The sequence below is a fragment of the Heliconius melpomene genome, chromosome 11 (genome assembly GCF_056956725.1).
Source record: "Heliconius melpomene rosina isolate 202511_hmr_F chromosome 11, ASM5695672v1, whole genome shotgun sequence".
Classification (NCBI taxonomy): domain Eukaryota; kingdom Metazoa; phylum Arthropoda; class Insecta; order Lepidoptera; family Nymphalidae; genus Heliconius; species Heliconius melpomene.
Window position 1 is genome coordinate 8839890 of NC_140399.1, and position 14343 is coordinate 8854232.

Consider the following 14343-nt stretch of genomic DNA (forward strand, 5'->3'; position numbering starts at 1 on the left):
AAATAACACGAAAAAATAACATTATATGAAAACGTCGAGTGTCACATTTTTTTTCTCTTGGATTTTTCAAAAAGTTTTTAGTCCTAATATATAATGTATATTTATGTTATATATACTTTTTATTTTTTTATATTGACGATTAGTAAGAGGAGAAAAATCAAAGATTTAAAAAATATATATATTATTTATCGAGTGAATGCTTGTCCCTGAAGTCAAATTAAATCCAAATGTCATAATATGACTGTATAGAAATTAAAAAAAATAAAATTCCAGTTAGAGCATTAAATGCCTTTATTATATAAGTCAAATGTGCATAAAATAGTTAATTTAGCAATTGAATACAATGACAAATAAATCAGTTGTATTTGGAGTATTATTTAATATATAGAGCCTCTTACTTTGAAAGATACATATTATAAACAAAACATAGCTCTTATATGGTAAAACATACAAACTTTCATTATAAAATATAGCAAAATAACCTAAATGTGTTAATTTCAAATTTATTAAAACTTATACAACTTATTTTTTAATTAACAATAATTTTGTGCATAATGTATATAATATATTATCATTTACTTTCATTTCAAATTTCATTTTACGAGTAATAAGTGTTAGAATGTAAAAAAATCATACCTAATTATTATAAGCGACTAGTATTCAATAAGAAAAGTCAACTGCATATAGTTGACCATAATAAGTATATACCAATATGTATAAAAAAAATCAGCACCCTCTATATTTCTTCATATGTCAACATAGAAAAGTTACCAAATCACTTCACATTGATAAAATAAATATCGTCGGCTTAGAGTATAAGCATATAAAAGCATTAGCCATCCCCAAGAGAGACAAAAAACATTTTTAAAGAACTATAAGTATACAAATATTGTCACAAGATTTTTAGAACTTAGAAAATTTATTTGCTTTTTCCAGTTTGCGAAATAAAATATAGGGTAATTTTATATTTTCTTTTTACACATTCAAATGGTATAAAGTTTTACACTGTAAGTCGACGATATAACTTACTAGGGCGTTATTAAAGCCCAACTAATTAAGTACTATAATTTTGAGCACATAGTGTGATATTTCATATATAAAATCTTAAAATATTTTATTGGACTCCATTCACTATATGCTTAAGTAATCTTATAAAAATCCTATTTGCACAAGGCTAAATCACAGTTGAGTTAGGACCATTTAAATGTATCACATAGTCTTGCCAGCTATAAGTATTCAAATTATATATTTTTTTTTATATCAATTACAAAAAGTAAAAATATATTTATTAAACATAATAATTATTTATTAGATCTGGCAATACTATTTCATAGATTCTTATTGTTCTAGTCCCTAGATATTATATATCATAAGTCTTGTACATGGGAAATGTATTATACTATATTAGGAGATCTTCTTCCCAATCTTCTTTTTGTCTTTCCGATACTGATATGGAAGGCCTACTCAACTGTTTTAATTCTTCATGCATTCTTGGCGGAATAGGATTGTCACTTAAGTCTACATATTCGAGTGCCCGAGATCTTGCTAGCCTGTCCACATCCACTTCTGTAATTAATTAAAAATATAATTAAAATAAAGAAATTTATCATACTACAATTACTTAAATTATTTTTATTAAACATTGGTGCCATTAAAGCACATTTCAAAGCATATTTGCTAACATGATTGATTGAATATATAAGCTATAAGATAAACTTTAGGATAATGCTCATATTTAATATATTTATTTGTATTATTTTCAGTGAAACAGTGCAGTATTATGTTTTAAAATATTATTCACCAAAATATTTAAATAACTAATTTGATGTATTCATAGCATGATAAAATTACACATAATCTATATTAATATGGTTTAATTTTATATTCCATGAATATAAGATTATCCTGAACTAAACAATAAAATAAGAATTCAATTACCAATAATTTGATTGTGGTGAGCCAACAATGTGTGCAAACTGGGACACTGGAAGGCAATACTTGGGAGGGCCACAAATGTGTTGTGGGAGATGTCCAGACGCTGGAGGCATGCTAGTGTGCAGAGCTCGTCCGGCAGCTTGGCTATTTGATTGTTTGAGAGGTTTAAATCTAGAAAAGAATAATTTCATGTAATTATATACTATTGTAGCTGTCATAGTCTTTAGTAATAAGCCAGTGAGGCAGTATATAATGCCACTCAACATTCAATGCTTAGAATATTTGGTTGAAATTGGACAAAGAGTTTTACCCATAGGTTCGCTCTGCATAGGCATACTATATGTGGGATATAGCATATCTTAGTTCCCCTGTTCTGCAGGAAATAGGGATAATGGTAATAGTAAGACTTTTTTTTTCTTAATAAAAAATGATTACAATTTACCTGTAATTAAACTAAATTTAACAGTAAATTTAGGTGGAATTTTCGTGATAACATTCCCACTGAGATCACAACTTTTGAGTTCTGTGTGTCGCATCAGGTGGTACACCGCATCAGGTACTTGCATAAGTTGACATTCGGACAGATCTATAAAAAGAACATAATTTCTGTTAATAATAATAATGTCAAGCAATAAACAATTTTAGCCAATTTTCAAAAAAAATATCAAATATTATGACACAGTGGGACAGCATTTGATTAAAAAATATGTTGGCTTGTATTCAATCTCTGTTTTGGGAGGAATGAATTGTGGTCAATTCTTTGCTAAAATAAAATTAGGCTTTGAGTTTCATCTCCTATAAGGCACTATCTCAAATTTTTTAAAGCATAATATCAATTTGCCTTAAGCTAAATAAAACTAATTGCCTATTCAATACTTTCAAATATCAAGTTTCAGTTTAATTTTTGAATAAAAAGAGTTGAAATCCTCAAGATTTCTGTTTTGATAATTAAATGGATTTCAAAACTGAACAAACGAAGCTCTTATTGGTATTAAGAACATCAAATATTAATAATGGTATATTACCTAATACTTGGGTTTCTTGTGCGTTTTCACACCTTAAAATTACACGTGTAACAGCTAAAGCCATTTTTTAAGGCAAATATTAGATATGACTGGAAAATATTAGTCTCACACTATAAGATACACTTTGCAAAAATCACAATGTGCTAAGAAACGCACCTAGTTATTTTTAACGTCTAAAAGTACAAAACTTCTAACGAATTCATAGATCAGAAAGATTCTATGATCTATTTATAAAATTTAGTAGTTCTCCCTTCAAGGTTGCACAATATTTAACTGTTTTAAAAAATATTTTTATAACAGAATATTTTGGTAAATCAAAATGGCACTAATATAAGTAGTCTAGCTTATTTTAATTAATAATTTCAATATTGCTTGGGTAAAGAAATATAACAAAACGAAGTATGAAGATTTACTAAATGACAGAAAATCGAATAACATATGTCAGTGGTAGACATGGGCGTTACGTAGCGTCACTAGTTTCAGAAACTGCTTACAAGCCAAATCACGGCATAACTAGTTTCGGGCTGTCGTCGAAACTAGTGATTGTGATGATTCGGAGCTACGCGGTGATTGTGAGCTACGCGGTTATTCGAAACTACATACATGTTGCGTTGTGGTTATGTGTCTGTACACATAGCCATTATTTCACATACGTAGTTTCATGAGAGTAAGCAGTAAGCACTAATCAAGTTACATCGACACTAGCACAGTTGTATCTCGCTCTATTATAGTACGTACCGCAACAAAAATAGAGACGAGAATAGGCGAATTTGATTGAAAAGCTACAAACATCGTACTTTTTTGTATTATACACCCAATGAAACGAAAAAGCGATTCTAAACTAAACGCAGAAGTTAAGCTATATTATTTATAGTTTTATGAAAATTCCAAGAAAAAACCATATTATTTTTATTAGCTACATTGACACTTATGTAGTTGCATCTTGCTCTATTTTAGTACGTACCGCAAGAAAAAAAGAGACGACAGTAATTTAATATGTATGCATTAATGCAATTTGATCGATTATTATTTTATATCGATAATTAAAAAATAAATTCTGCCTCGACACCAGAGCGAAGAAATGAAAAAATAAATGTAAATAAATATTTAGTTTCCTCGATTGGGGCTCGAACCCGCAACCGTCGCGTTACAGCCACGCCCTTGTGCCGCTGCGCCACGACGGTGGATTTTAACCAATTCCGAGTTTTTTTTGTTTAGCGTGACGTAGCTTTCCTAATGTTTATTATTTATTAAAAGAGGTTCGGTTACAATGGCTTGCGACGTTCACTTCACACTCGTATATCTTAAGCACATTGGGATTTTTTATGCGATCTACTAAGACTTTTAAGAATTCCGAGAAACGAGGTTCGCTACAAAAAATTGAGGCCTACACCCATCACTTAATAGAACTTTGAATGTTGATAATAAATTAGCGCAAAAATCTGAATTTGATGTTTTTAATAATTCCTTACGTTTGTATAAAGCTCAACAGAAAAAATATTTTATATACGTAATAAAGAATCCATAACTGAGCTTACAATTTTTAACTTTTTTTAAGATCTTAATTTTGGTTTTGTATTTTGTTATTTTTTTTTGTTTTATGTTTAGCTATATAGCAATAATGCAGGCTGCTAAAATTAATTACTTTTTAAATGTTTTTAATTTTAAGTCTTTTAAATTTTTATTGTATACTTTATGTTAATTATGCAAACAAAAATTCTGAAATGGTCAGCGAATAAAGGCTTTATTTATTTATTATTTATTTATATTCAGTAGTAAAATTTTAAAATTTAATTTTAATTTAAATACTAGATAAATAAATCAACTCCACGCTGTTTCTCACACACAGCAGGGTAGGCAGAGGGAACCTAGTGTAACACTCTGTTACACTAGGTTCCCCACTTTCTGCCGAATTCTGGAGGCATTGCATGTTGAGTGGCAGAACTCAACTCCGCGCTTTACCTCGACACCAGAGCGAAGAAATGAAAATATTAATTTAAATAAATATTTCATCTCCTCGAGTGGGGATTGAACCCATAACCATCTGGTTTTTACCTCAAGTTTGGTCTCAAGTTTCATCCAATTTTAAACCATAATATTTTGCTATTACGTGTCAGTTTCGCGTTTATGTTTTATTTTTTGTATTTTTAAATTTCTTTTTCCATTCTGTAAGTGTAAAATTACTCTTTTTGAATGTATTTTGTGTGTAAATTTTTTGTTTTCACTTAATTTGGAATTTTAATTTCACTCCGTAATGAAATATATCAAATATTATTAAAAAACGATCAGCGAAAAAACTATATAAAATTCTATATATTAAAAATATATAATATAATAAAGTGTATATAAAAAAAATATATAAAAATAATTGTATATAAAATAAATTAATAAATAATTACATTTTAGTAGCAAGATATTGTAATTTAACCTAAAACGTTTTCAATCATAACTATAAAAGTAATTGTATTAAACTTCCAACTGCTTATGAAACATTTGTAACTAGTTACAGAAATAACTAGTTTCTGAAACTAGCTACGCGTAACCCCGAAACTAGTGATCACCGGTTATGCTTAAAAGACGTTACGGCCCATGTCTAGTCAGTGGTATGACGTATCATAGATACTTGACAGTGTTGAAAATTGCCAACCGTATTTACAAACTTAGTTCAGAAATTATAAAAACACCTTAAAAATGATGACATAAGAAACTATTTAGCATTTCATGAATTCGTATAGGCGCCGAATCCATTGTGTTGCAGGATGAGGAGCTCAGATCAGTGCTTAAAATTGCAATAGAAGTGTGTTATGTTTTTATTATAATATTTACTTTCTGTAAATATTTTTATGATATATGAAATAAATTATTTTTAATTTATTTTAAGTGTAGGTTTAAAATTCTACGCATTAAAGTTCCCTCCAGTGTCCGAGCTCGTCGAATGTCGAAATTATTATACTTGTGCAGCTTTTAAAGTACCGTGCGGTCGGAGACTGTGGAGCATCCTAAAGTTAGCTGTAGGTGACTGTATATTTTTGATTTTAGGAATAAAATAATCAGAAGTAAGCATATTTTTACTACTGGTTATTTCCTTTTTAAGTGATCAAGGTGCAGAAGTTTAGGAACTGCTTCAAAGCGGCTACGACTAGTTGGAGGTCGACCGTACTGTGCTTTCAAGAAAGAAGCACTGTACTTCTTTTTCGTTGCTAACATAAATATTTTTTGTTATATTATTATTAGGAATAAGAGGGGCCGAGAAGGCTGTGCCCACCCCAGAATAGCTTTGTGCCCACTCCAGAAAATTTCCTTAGTTACGTCCTTACGTACATTAGGAAAGAAGAATTCACAGAATACATTTTAAGATTAATATTATAATACGCTTAGTTTTTAAAATCAAATGTACTTTTGACTTCCTATTTTTTATTGTTACTTTTAATATTGCGCTACAAGGCAACGATCAAATAATTAATTATACGGCTATACATTATATTATTACTAAGCAGTAAGCATTACATATAAGCGATAATCCAACTAGGAAGTAAATACATTGAACGAACAGTGACCTCAAACCACCAGTTCTTAGTTGTCTTTATATGGAGTAAATTGTTTCTCTAAGGTCAACGCGTTTTACACAAGTCTCTACAAGTGACCGAGGATGTTCTAAATCTATCACTTCACATGTCTACGAGACTAGCGTCAAGTAGATATCGTTTGGAGTACGCAATAAATCCATGCGAGTAGCCGCCTTCCGCATGTTAAGAACATTCATTGTGTATGTCACAGACTTCCGGGAGTCAATTATACACCCTACATATAAAGTTAAGAAAATTTACAAAAATATTCTCAAATAAGAAATTTCTCCATATAGGTATTATATTTTCTACAATAACGATAAATTAGTTTTAATTTCATTATAATATAAGCTAATATTTAATTATGAATATTTAACCAACAGTATTATCTAACAAATTATCTATTATTTTCAATACATACTTATTTGTTACAAGATCAATTTTAATAGTATGGAAATTTAAAAAAAAACGGCATACAAAGATAAAAAAAAAATAATTGACCGTGTACACGCACGGCGAAATCGCCGGATAAAGTGGCCGTCGACACGCGCGCACAAAACGGCAACTGCGCAGAAATCTCCAAATAAACTCTCATAATATTAGGGGATAAAAGAGAAACACAATTCATGGCAGCCATGCCAAATGTTAGTGTATGTATTATTTTATAGATATTTACATATCTGTATAAACTGCTTATTTTTATCTATATTTAACATACGATAATTATATATCTAGTAAATCTAGTAAGGACTAAATCTAGGCTGTATGACCCAATCGTTATCTATCACCTTTTTCAGCTCTTATCAATAAAAAAATATAAGAAAAAAGTATGTTTGGAATCAAAATATATATAGAATACAAATAATACTTAATAATAATTTTATAAAAACAAAACAAACATAAAAAGAAAAAAATACACGTAGGTACTAACAAAGACATGGATATCGAAATAATGTGCGTCGTAATTTTGTACATATTTGCGATGTCTTAATTAATTCTAGCACCTGTTACTATCTTGCCTACGAATATTGGTTTATATTTAAATAGTTTATATTTAAATAGAATGGATGCATAATTAAATTATAAAATAATAAAAAGGCACTTTACTCTCACTGTTTATATCATAACTATATTTTTTTTATTTAGATTTAATTATTTTATTGTAATTCTGGCTGCAATTTCATTCTATATGGTAAATATGTACATTTTATCTTATCAATGTTACTATGAATACTTAAATAGGTTAGTAATCTATTATTTATTAAATCTAATTACAAATATAAAATAAATACAAATAAAGAAAAAACCGTAACCCTAACGTTTGCATTATCGATTATCATTTTCGTCAGGTTTTAAAGTCATTGTCTATTTATAATAAAAAAAATAAGCAAAATTTTTGTATGCTTCCCTAATGATTCCTAATAATACCAACACAAAGTTTCGCGAATAGAAAGTCGTTGTATAACTAACTGTGTTGTTAAGAGTCATTATGACGTAAAAACGGTAGTTTAGCTAATGTTTATTTACGGTAGAGAAGTGACACTTTCCACCATATATTACGTGTAATATATCTATTAATGTTTATTGTATTTTTAAATGATAAACATCTGTATATTTACTTCAAATATTTTTTAAAATAAAAGTTATGAAACCGACAAAATATTATTTCTAATTGAATTCGTAGTTTATATGAAGGTGAACGCTAGGGATGTCACGATATTAGGTAGATAGTGAAAAATTGTTCTAAATAGATTTTTTATCTTATCACACTAATAGATATTTGTTATTTACAAACATAATAAAGGTAGGCCATACAATAATTAATTTAGTACAAAATTTAATTTTTAACCGAAAACTAAAAAAAAAAACAAATATATTTATATATTATTTTCATAATGAAGTTATTTAAATTTTTATAAAACTATTTTTAAATTATTTTTATAAAGCACTGCACTAATCCAACATCAATAAAAAAATATTACCACAGTCTAAAAAGAATATTAAGACAAATAAAAACCGCGCGAGCGTAAAATAATATATATTTTAGTATTGCAATTCTAATCTAACGTAATATTACAACATTTAACACTTTACATTTACATCAGTCGGAGCAAATATAAAAATGAATATGTAACAGTAGCGAAGTGTTAACGTTGCAACATTTTTCACATCAGTTCTAATTTAAAGTTAAAATATATTAATGTTTGTTTATGTATGCAATAAAGAGTTATATCTATCTATCTGTCTATCTATATTAATTTTAATGAAGTACCTACTTACACACAGCTTCACGCTGTATCCCGCATGTAGCGAGAAATTCTGGAGGCATTGCGTGTTAGTGGCGGAATTCAACGCCGCGCTTTGCCTCGATATCAGAGCTAAGAAGTGAATATTTTAAATAATTCATTTCCTCTAGTGGGAATCGAACTCACAACATGTCTCATTTACAGTCACGCTAGTGGCCATGCGTCACGACTGGCCTCACGATTAAATTTATATGTTTAGCTAATATGGCATAAATACCTATAGCTTTTATGTAGGTAATCTCATACCTACAACTTTATTTATTTATTTATTTATTTTAACACTTTCTAACACTATAATAAAATAAAATTAATTAACTTAAACACAAAACGAAAAACAAACATAAATTAACTGAAACAAAAAAAAAACAAAAAAAAGAAACAAATGACTAACAGTGTAAAGGCTTTAACATTACGGTGTCTACTTGTTGCTGGTTGCTCAATTTAAATTTCCTGTTACTTCATTAATTTCTTATTACTTTTAATTGTTATAATTAAGAAGAAATAATTTCACTTGCAATTAAATTGAAATTTGTTATATTTTTTATATGTAGAGCTCTTACTTTATATCGATGAAAGATAAGAGGGAACTGTCTATTGTATTATCTATATAGGTAATTCGTCATATCATTTGCTATTCTATTTGATAATTGTAAAAGAAAATAAGAAATATTATTTTTTAGATTATTTTTTTTCAGCCTCGCACAGTTGTAGAGCAAGTTAGGCAGAGGGAGCCTAGTTTTAAGACACTACACTCTCCACTTCCCACGGAATCCTGGAAGCATTACGTATTGAGTAGCAGATCTCAACGCCGCGTTTTGTCCCGACACCAGAGCCAGAAAATGAAAATATTAAAGATATTTAGATTAATACTTTTTTTTTAAAAAAAAAGTGTTTATACTTTTGTTGCTGTGGTGGAGTTGCTATAAATATTACGAGTTAGTAATATTAGATAGTGGGTCAAGGCCGTTCACGATCAGTTCACTGACAAGTATTGCTTAATGATTTAACCCAGAAGACCTAACCTACTTCAACAATAGGTTAGTTTCTTCGCCAACACGTCCGCATTTTGTATGTATGTATGTATGTTACGACGTAGTTGCCGAGATAAGATATTAGCAAATGAATTACAAACTAGAGTAAAGTGATTTATTATATTGTAAAAGTCAAACTTTTGAATACAATTAGTGAACTATTAGTATAGATAAATATTTTTTGAGTAATAAGAAGACCTACTTTCAAATAAGAAGACCTACTTTTAATTACTTTTATGAAACAGTGGAATGGAGAAATGAGAAGTAAAATTTCATCTAAAATACCTACTTATATTATTAGAAAAGTTGTACTATTATTTATTTGTGCAAAAATATACCTCTCAATTGTTGCTTATGTCTCTACGGGATAGTTCAACTTCAAAGACTCTATTGTATCGCAAGCTTATAAAATACATAATAGCAAATATTAATTAGAAAAATCATTATAGAATGCTTATATTAAAAATGTTAAATATTTTTATTCGTAATAGGTGCAACTAAAGTGCGCAATCTTTCCGGTGACTTTGAATTTACGTATCCGTTACAGGAAAGTCGTAAAACGTATGACTAACACCAGTGGGTATATTATACCTTATTCATTTACATATTGCTTTCAACTTTATTATCTTACATATTCTTAATCAAATATTTTATAGCCACATGATAAGAATTGAAAGAAAAAATAAACAAAGGAACTAACCTAATTGACTATTTTCTTGGGCATCCTCACACCTGCCGACCACTCTAATGATAGCTCGTCCAGCTAATCTAGCACAGATCATCATCGCTGGAGCCCTCGGGTCACCTTCTTCCGCCTCCGCGGGCACCCTCGTACCATCGTAGTCCGTGGGAGGCCTCATCACTGCACTTGATCACACTGCACTCCTCAATTAAAGCAATCACTGCTTAAAAACACAAAAGGCTTACAAAAAATATTGAGTTTTTAATTATTTATTTTTTAATACACCGTTCCGAAACGCAAAAGCGCCTGGGTGAACGGCAACACTTGTAAATTCGAGCGCCGTTCCCATCCAGCCTTTATATCGTCGCCAAAACAAAGAAGCATGACGCGAGAGCGAGACGGCAACAATAACAAACGGACGTCTCTCTCGCACTGTCTGCGCAGTTGACGCTGTACGCTTTTCTCGCGGAAGCACGTGGAAAATGTATGGTGGAAATATATGAAGGAAATAAAAGGACTGGATGTGGGTTTGATTCCCACTTGAGGAAATGAAATATTTTTCTTTTCTTCACTTTGGTGTCGAAAGTGTAGCGTTACGGAACGCCTCCATAATTCGGCAGAAAAAGGAAAGCGGAGTGACCTAACACTAGGTTTCCTTTGCCTACCCAGCTGTGTGTGGGATATTAAAAAAAAAGTTAATATGAAATAATAATAGTATCGGAATTATTACCTATATTATCTTATCATCGATCGAATGTTTGATTGCGTGAGGGTTCAATGTGAAAGGATGGTCGGCTTGATGGTCGAATAAAAGTTTCCAGCCCAATTCGCTGTGCGCTATCATGTGAATAGTTTACGTTGCCGTAATTTATTGCGGAACTTTATTATTGTAATTTATTTGACTATTCTAAATTATTTACGTAGAATACATAGGTTAACATTATTATTTACGTAGAATACATAATTACTAGGTTAGGCAAAGGGAACCTATAACATAGTTCTAAGATGTTGACTGTCGAAACTCAACCCTTTACCTTGTTAACAGAGCACGGAAATGGAAATAAAAAAATAAAAATAAAGATTGGATTTCCTCAGGTCGGAATCAAACCCACAACCAGTCGTTTACAGCTGCTCGTACCCACACCCCCACTGGCCTCCATAACCATACACTATATATATATACTTACGTACCTATCTATATATATATAAAATCGAAAGGTCACTCACTCATCACAAAATCTCAGAAACTACAAGTGCTAGGAATCTCAAATTTTGTATAGGAGTTACTTATAGGACGTACGTGCTCGCTAAGATGGGAATTTGCAATATTCGATTTCTAAGGGGTTGTTTTTGGGGTTGAAAGTTTGTATGAAACTTCGTTACTACAAATGCTAGGAGTCTCAAATTTTGCATAGACGTCACTAGGACGTAGCCATGGAGACAGAAATTAATAATAACATAGTTCACGCGGGTGAAACCGCGAGCGGGCCGCTAGTATATATATATATATGTATATAACCCACTAACCAATGGAAATGTTCGCAACCAATCAATTAATGAAAACCTTCAATCGTTGAATGTCATAGATCGTGATTAAAGAAACGCAATGAAATTTACTTAAGCAATGTTTTATTCAAGGATGCTATAATATAAATGTTAAATATTATTACTTGGGTGAGTAATTTTAATTTTCCTTTATAATTTGAAACTGATTTATAAATAATTTTGTGAACAAAGGCAAGCTAATAAGCTGCTTTTCTTACCAAGATATTTACTATATTTTTCCGTTCCCCACTTTTCTCTGAATATTAAATATTATATCAATTTGTTTAAATAATTATTCTTTATGAGATAAGAATATAAGAATATTAGATATTATATTACTGATATTTATTTAATCAACCCTCACTTATAGTGCACGATGTTGACTTCTGCCATTTAACACGCTCAAAAATTAAACGTAAATTAGAGAACGGAATATCTTAACTCTACGCGAGCAGAAGATTACAAGTTAAAATTAATAAATATACGACTCTATATCACTTTAAATTAAATGAATTTTCGTAAATACTATAAAAAAATAACAACCAAAAGTTAATGATCAAAATTTACAAGTTTTCTTTGTTTTGAAGCTGTTTCTTGTTTAATAACATATATACATTATTTATTTGCGTCAGATGGTAAATGTTGACGTAGATTTAGCATCCGTTCAACGCACTGTTTTCATGTCTTGGCCAAACAGAGATGCAAAATTACAAATTCGACAACCTTGAACCGCTGCCAGCTTTAGGTATATTCCCAAGTCCCGTGCTCCGAATTAAATCTAAATCTATTTATTTATTTATTTATATGTAGATATATAAAGTAAATAAGGAAACGTAGCTGTTTTGAAAAATATATTATTGAGACGATTCATTTGTTTTTACAAATTTTCACAATTGGGAAATCCTTAACGTGACGTACTTAATTCGAACAATTCTAACTGTTTACGAGTTCATTTTAAACTCGGAATAAATTAAACACGCTTCACGCTGTATCCCGCACGCAGCAAGGTAGGTAGAGGGAACCTAGTGTTAAGACACTCCGTTCCCCACTTTCCGCCGAATTCTGGAGGTAATCTCAACAAAGCTCTTTGTCTCGACACCAGAGCGAAGAAATGAAAATGTAAATTTAAATTAATATTTCATTTTCTCGAGTGGGAATCGAACCCACACCCAATCGTGTTTACAGTCACACACTTGTTCCCCTTTGCCACGACTGGTCTCATTTATGTGATGGTGTTGTTATATTCTCTCCATACTCTCTCACGCTTAAGTATAAGATAAATTATACTCTACAAAAGTACTATATTAAAACCCGAATGTAAAATTTCTGGCATTTTAAATGCCAAATAATATTTTATATGCCAATGTAATTTTTTTCTTTGTGTTTACGAAAGTAGCTTCCTTCTTTCGCGGCCCAGTTTGAGACACATGTCGGTTATTTATTAGGTAAGAATACGAATATATACGCTGTTTACATGCCACTTGTATTCTTCATTACGATTTCCGCAACTACAGAATAAAATATAGGTCTTGTCGTAGATTTTAAATATTTTAAATTTATTTTCCAAGTTAAATTTATATTCTTTGTCTTTTCGCTTTTATTTCCTAAATGGATGTTTAAATTTTATAATTAATATTTTATAATTTATGTAATACTTAGTCTTAAGTCTAGAATATCGAAGCAAGTGAAATGGCTACAAAAAGAAAAAAATAAAGTAAATGTGCTTACATCTTGTCTACGTAATTAGACAGCAGAGACGAAATTTTCTTAAATCTGTATATTTGTTATAATGGAATCGAATCTGTAACAATTCCTTAAGGAAATCTTCCTAACTATGCCATTATGTATTCAACAACAATATATAATAATAAATATTATTATTGCATAAGATTTACTTTATACAATGATCTCTCACGCCAGCCATGACCGTGCACGCCGTAGCTCAGGTGACGCACCAAAATTTCCGCCATTTCGCTCGCGAGTCGCGACCGCCGACATTTCGCAGAAGTTTTTTAACGAAATATAGAGGTCGATCCTTTGTGCTATTTCTGGAAAATCTGGAAAACGGCCAAGTCCGAACGGACGAACGGCGCAGTTGAACACGCTCGCGGGTCTTTGATCTGATTTAGGTGCAATCGAAAATATACTCTAACTCCTAGAGTTAATAGTGAAAATGACATATCTCTACAATTTGGATACGTTTCTGACTTTTCTTTGTTTAGACAATATGGGATTATTAACTAGTTCGAAATT

At 30.4% G+C, this 14343-nt stretch overlaps 1 protein-coding gene across 2 annotated transcripts; it reads right to left on the reverse strand.

Annotated features, from left to right (window-relative positions):
- Positions 1 to 273: 273 nt before the first annotated feature.
- On the reverse strand, positions 274 to 10891 carry Sclp (leucine rich repeat containing protein 20 sclp). Of its 2 annotated transcripts, none has more exons than XM_085192763.1 (4): positions 10564 to 10891; positions 2378 to 2521; positions 1939 to 2106; positions 274 to 1566 (listed from the first exon to the last, which is right to left on the reverse strand). In XM_085192763.1, the coding sequence occupies exons 1-4, from the start codon at positions 10721 to 10723 to the stop codon at positions 1400 to 1402; spliced, it is 639 nt and encodes a 212-aa protein (XP_085048889.1). In that variant the 5' UTR covers positions 10724 to 10891; the 3' UTR covers positions 274 to 1399. The 2 variants fall into 2 exon arrangements, with proteins under 2 accessions (XP_085048889.1, XP_085048890.1); XM_085192764.1 differs by lacking the exon at positions 10564 to 10891 and adding an exon at positions 2961 to 3332.
- Between the last annotated feature and the right edge of the window lie 3452 nt (positions 10892 to 14343).

Coding starts and splice junctions, on each gene's coding strand:
- Sclp (XM_085192763.1), bottom strand. CDS start 10,723: ATGAGGCCTCCCACGGACTACGATGGTACGAGGGTGCCCGCGGAGGCG. Junction 2,522..10,563: donor CCAAGAAAATAGTCAATTAG/GTTAGTTCCTTT, acceptor TTCTTTTTATAG/ATCTGTCCGAATGTCAACTT. Junction 2,107..2,377: donor TAAATTTAGTTTAATTACAG/GTAAATTGTAAT, acceptor ATTCTTTTCTAG/ATTTAAACCTCTCAAACAAT.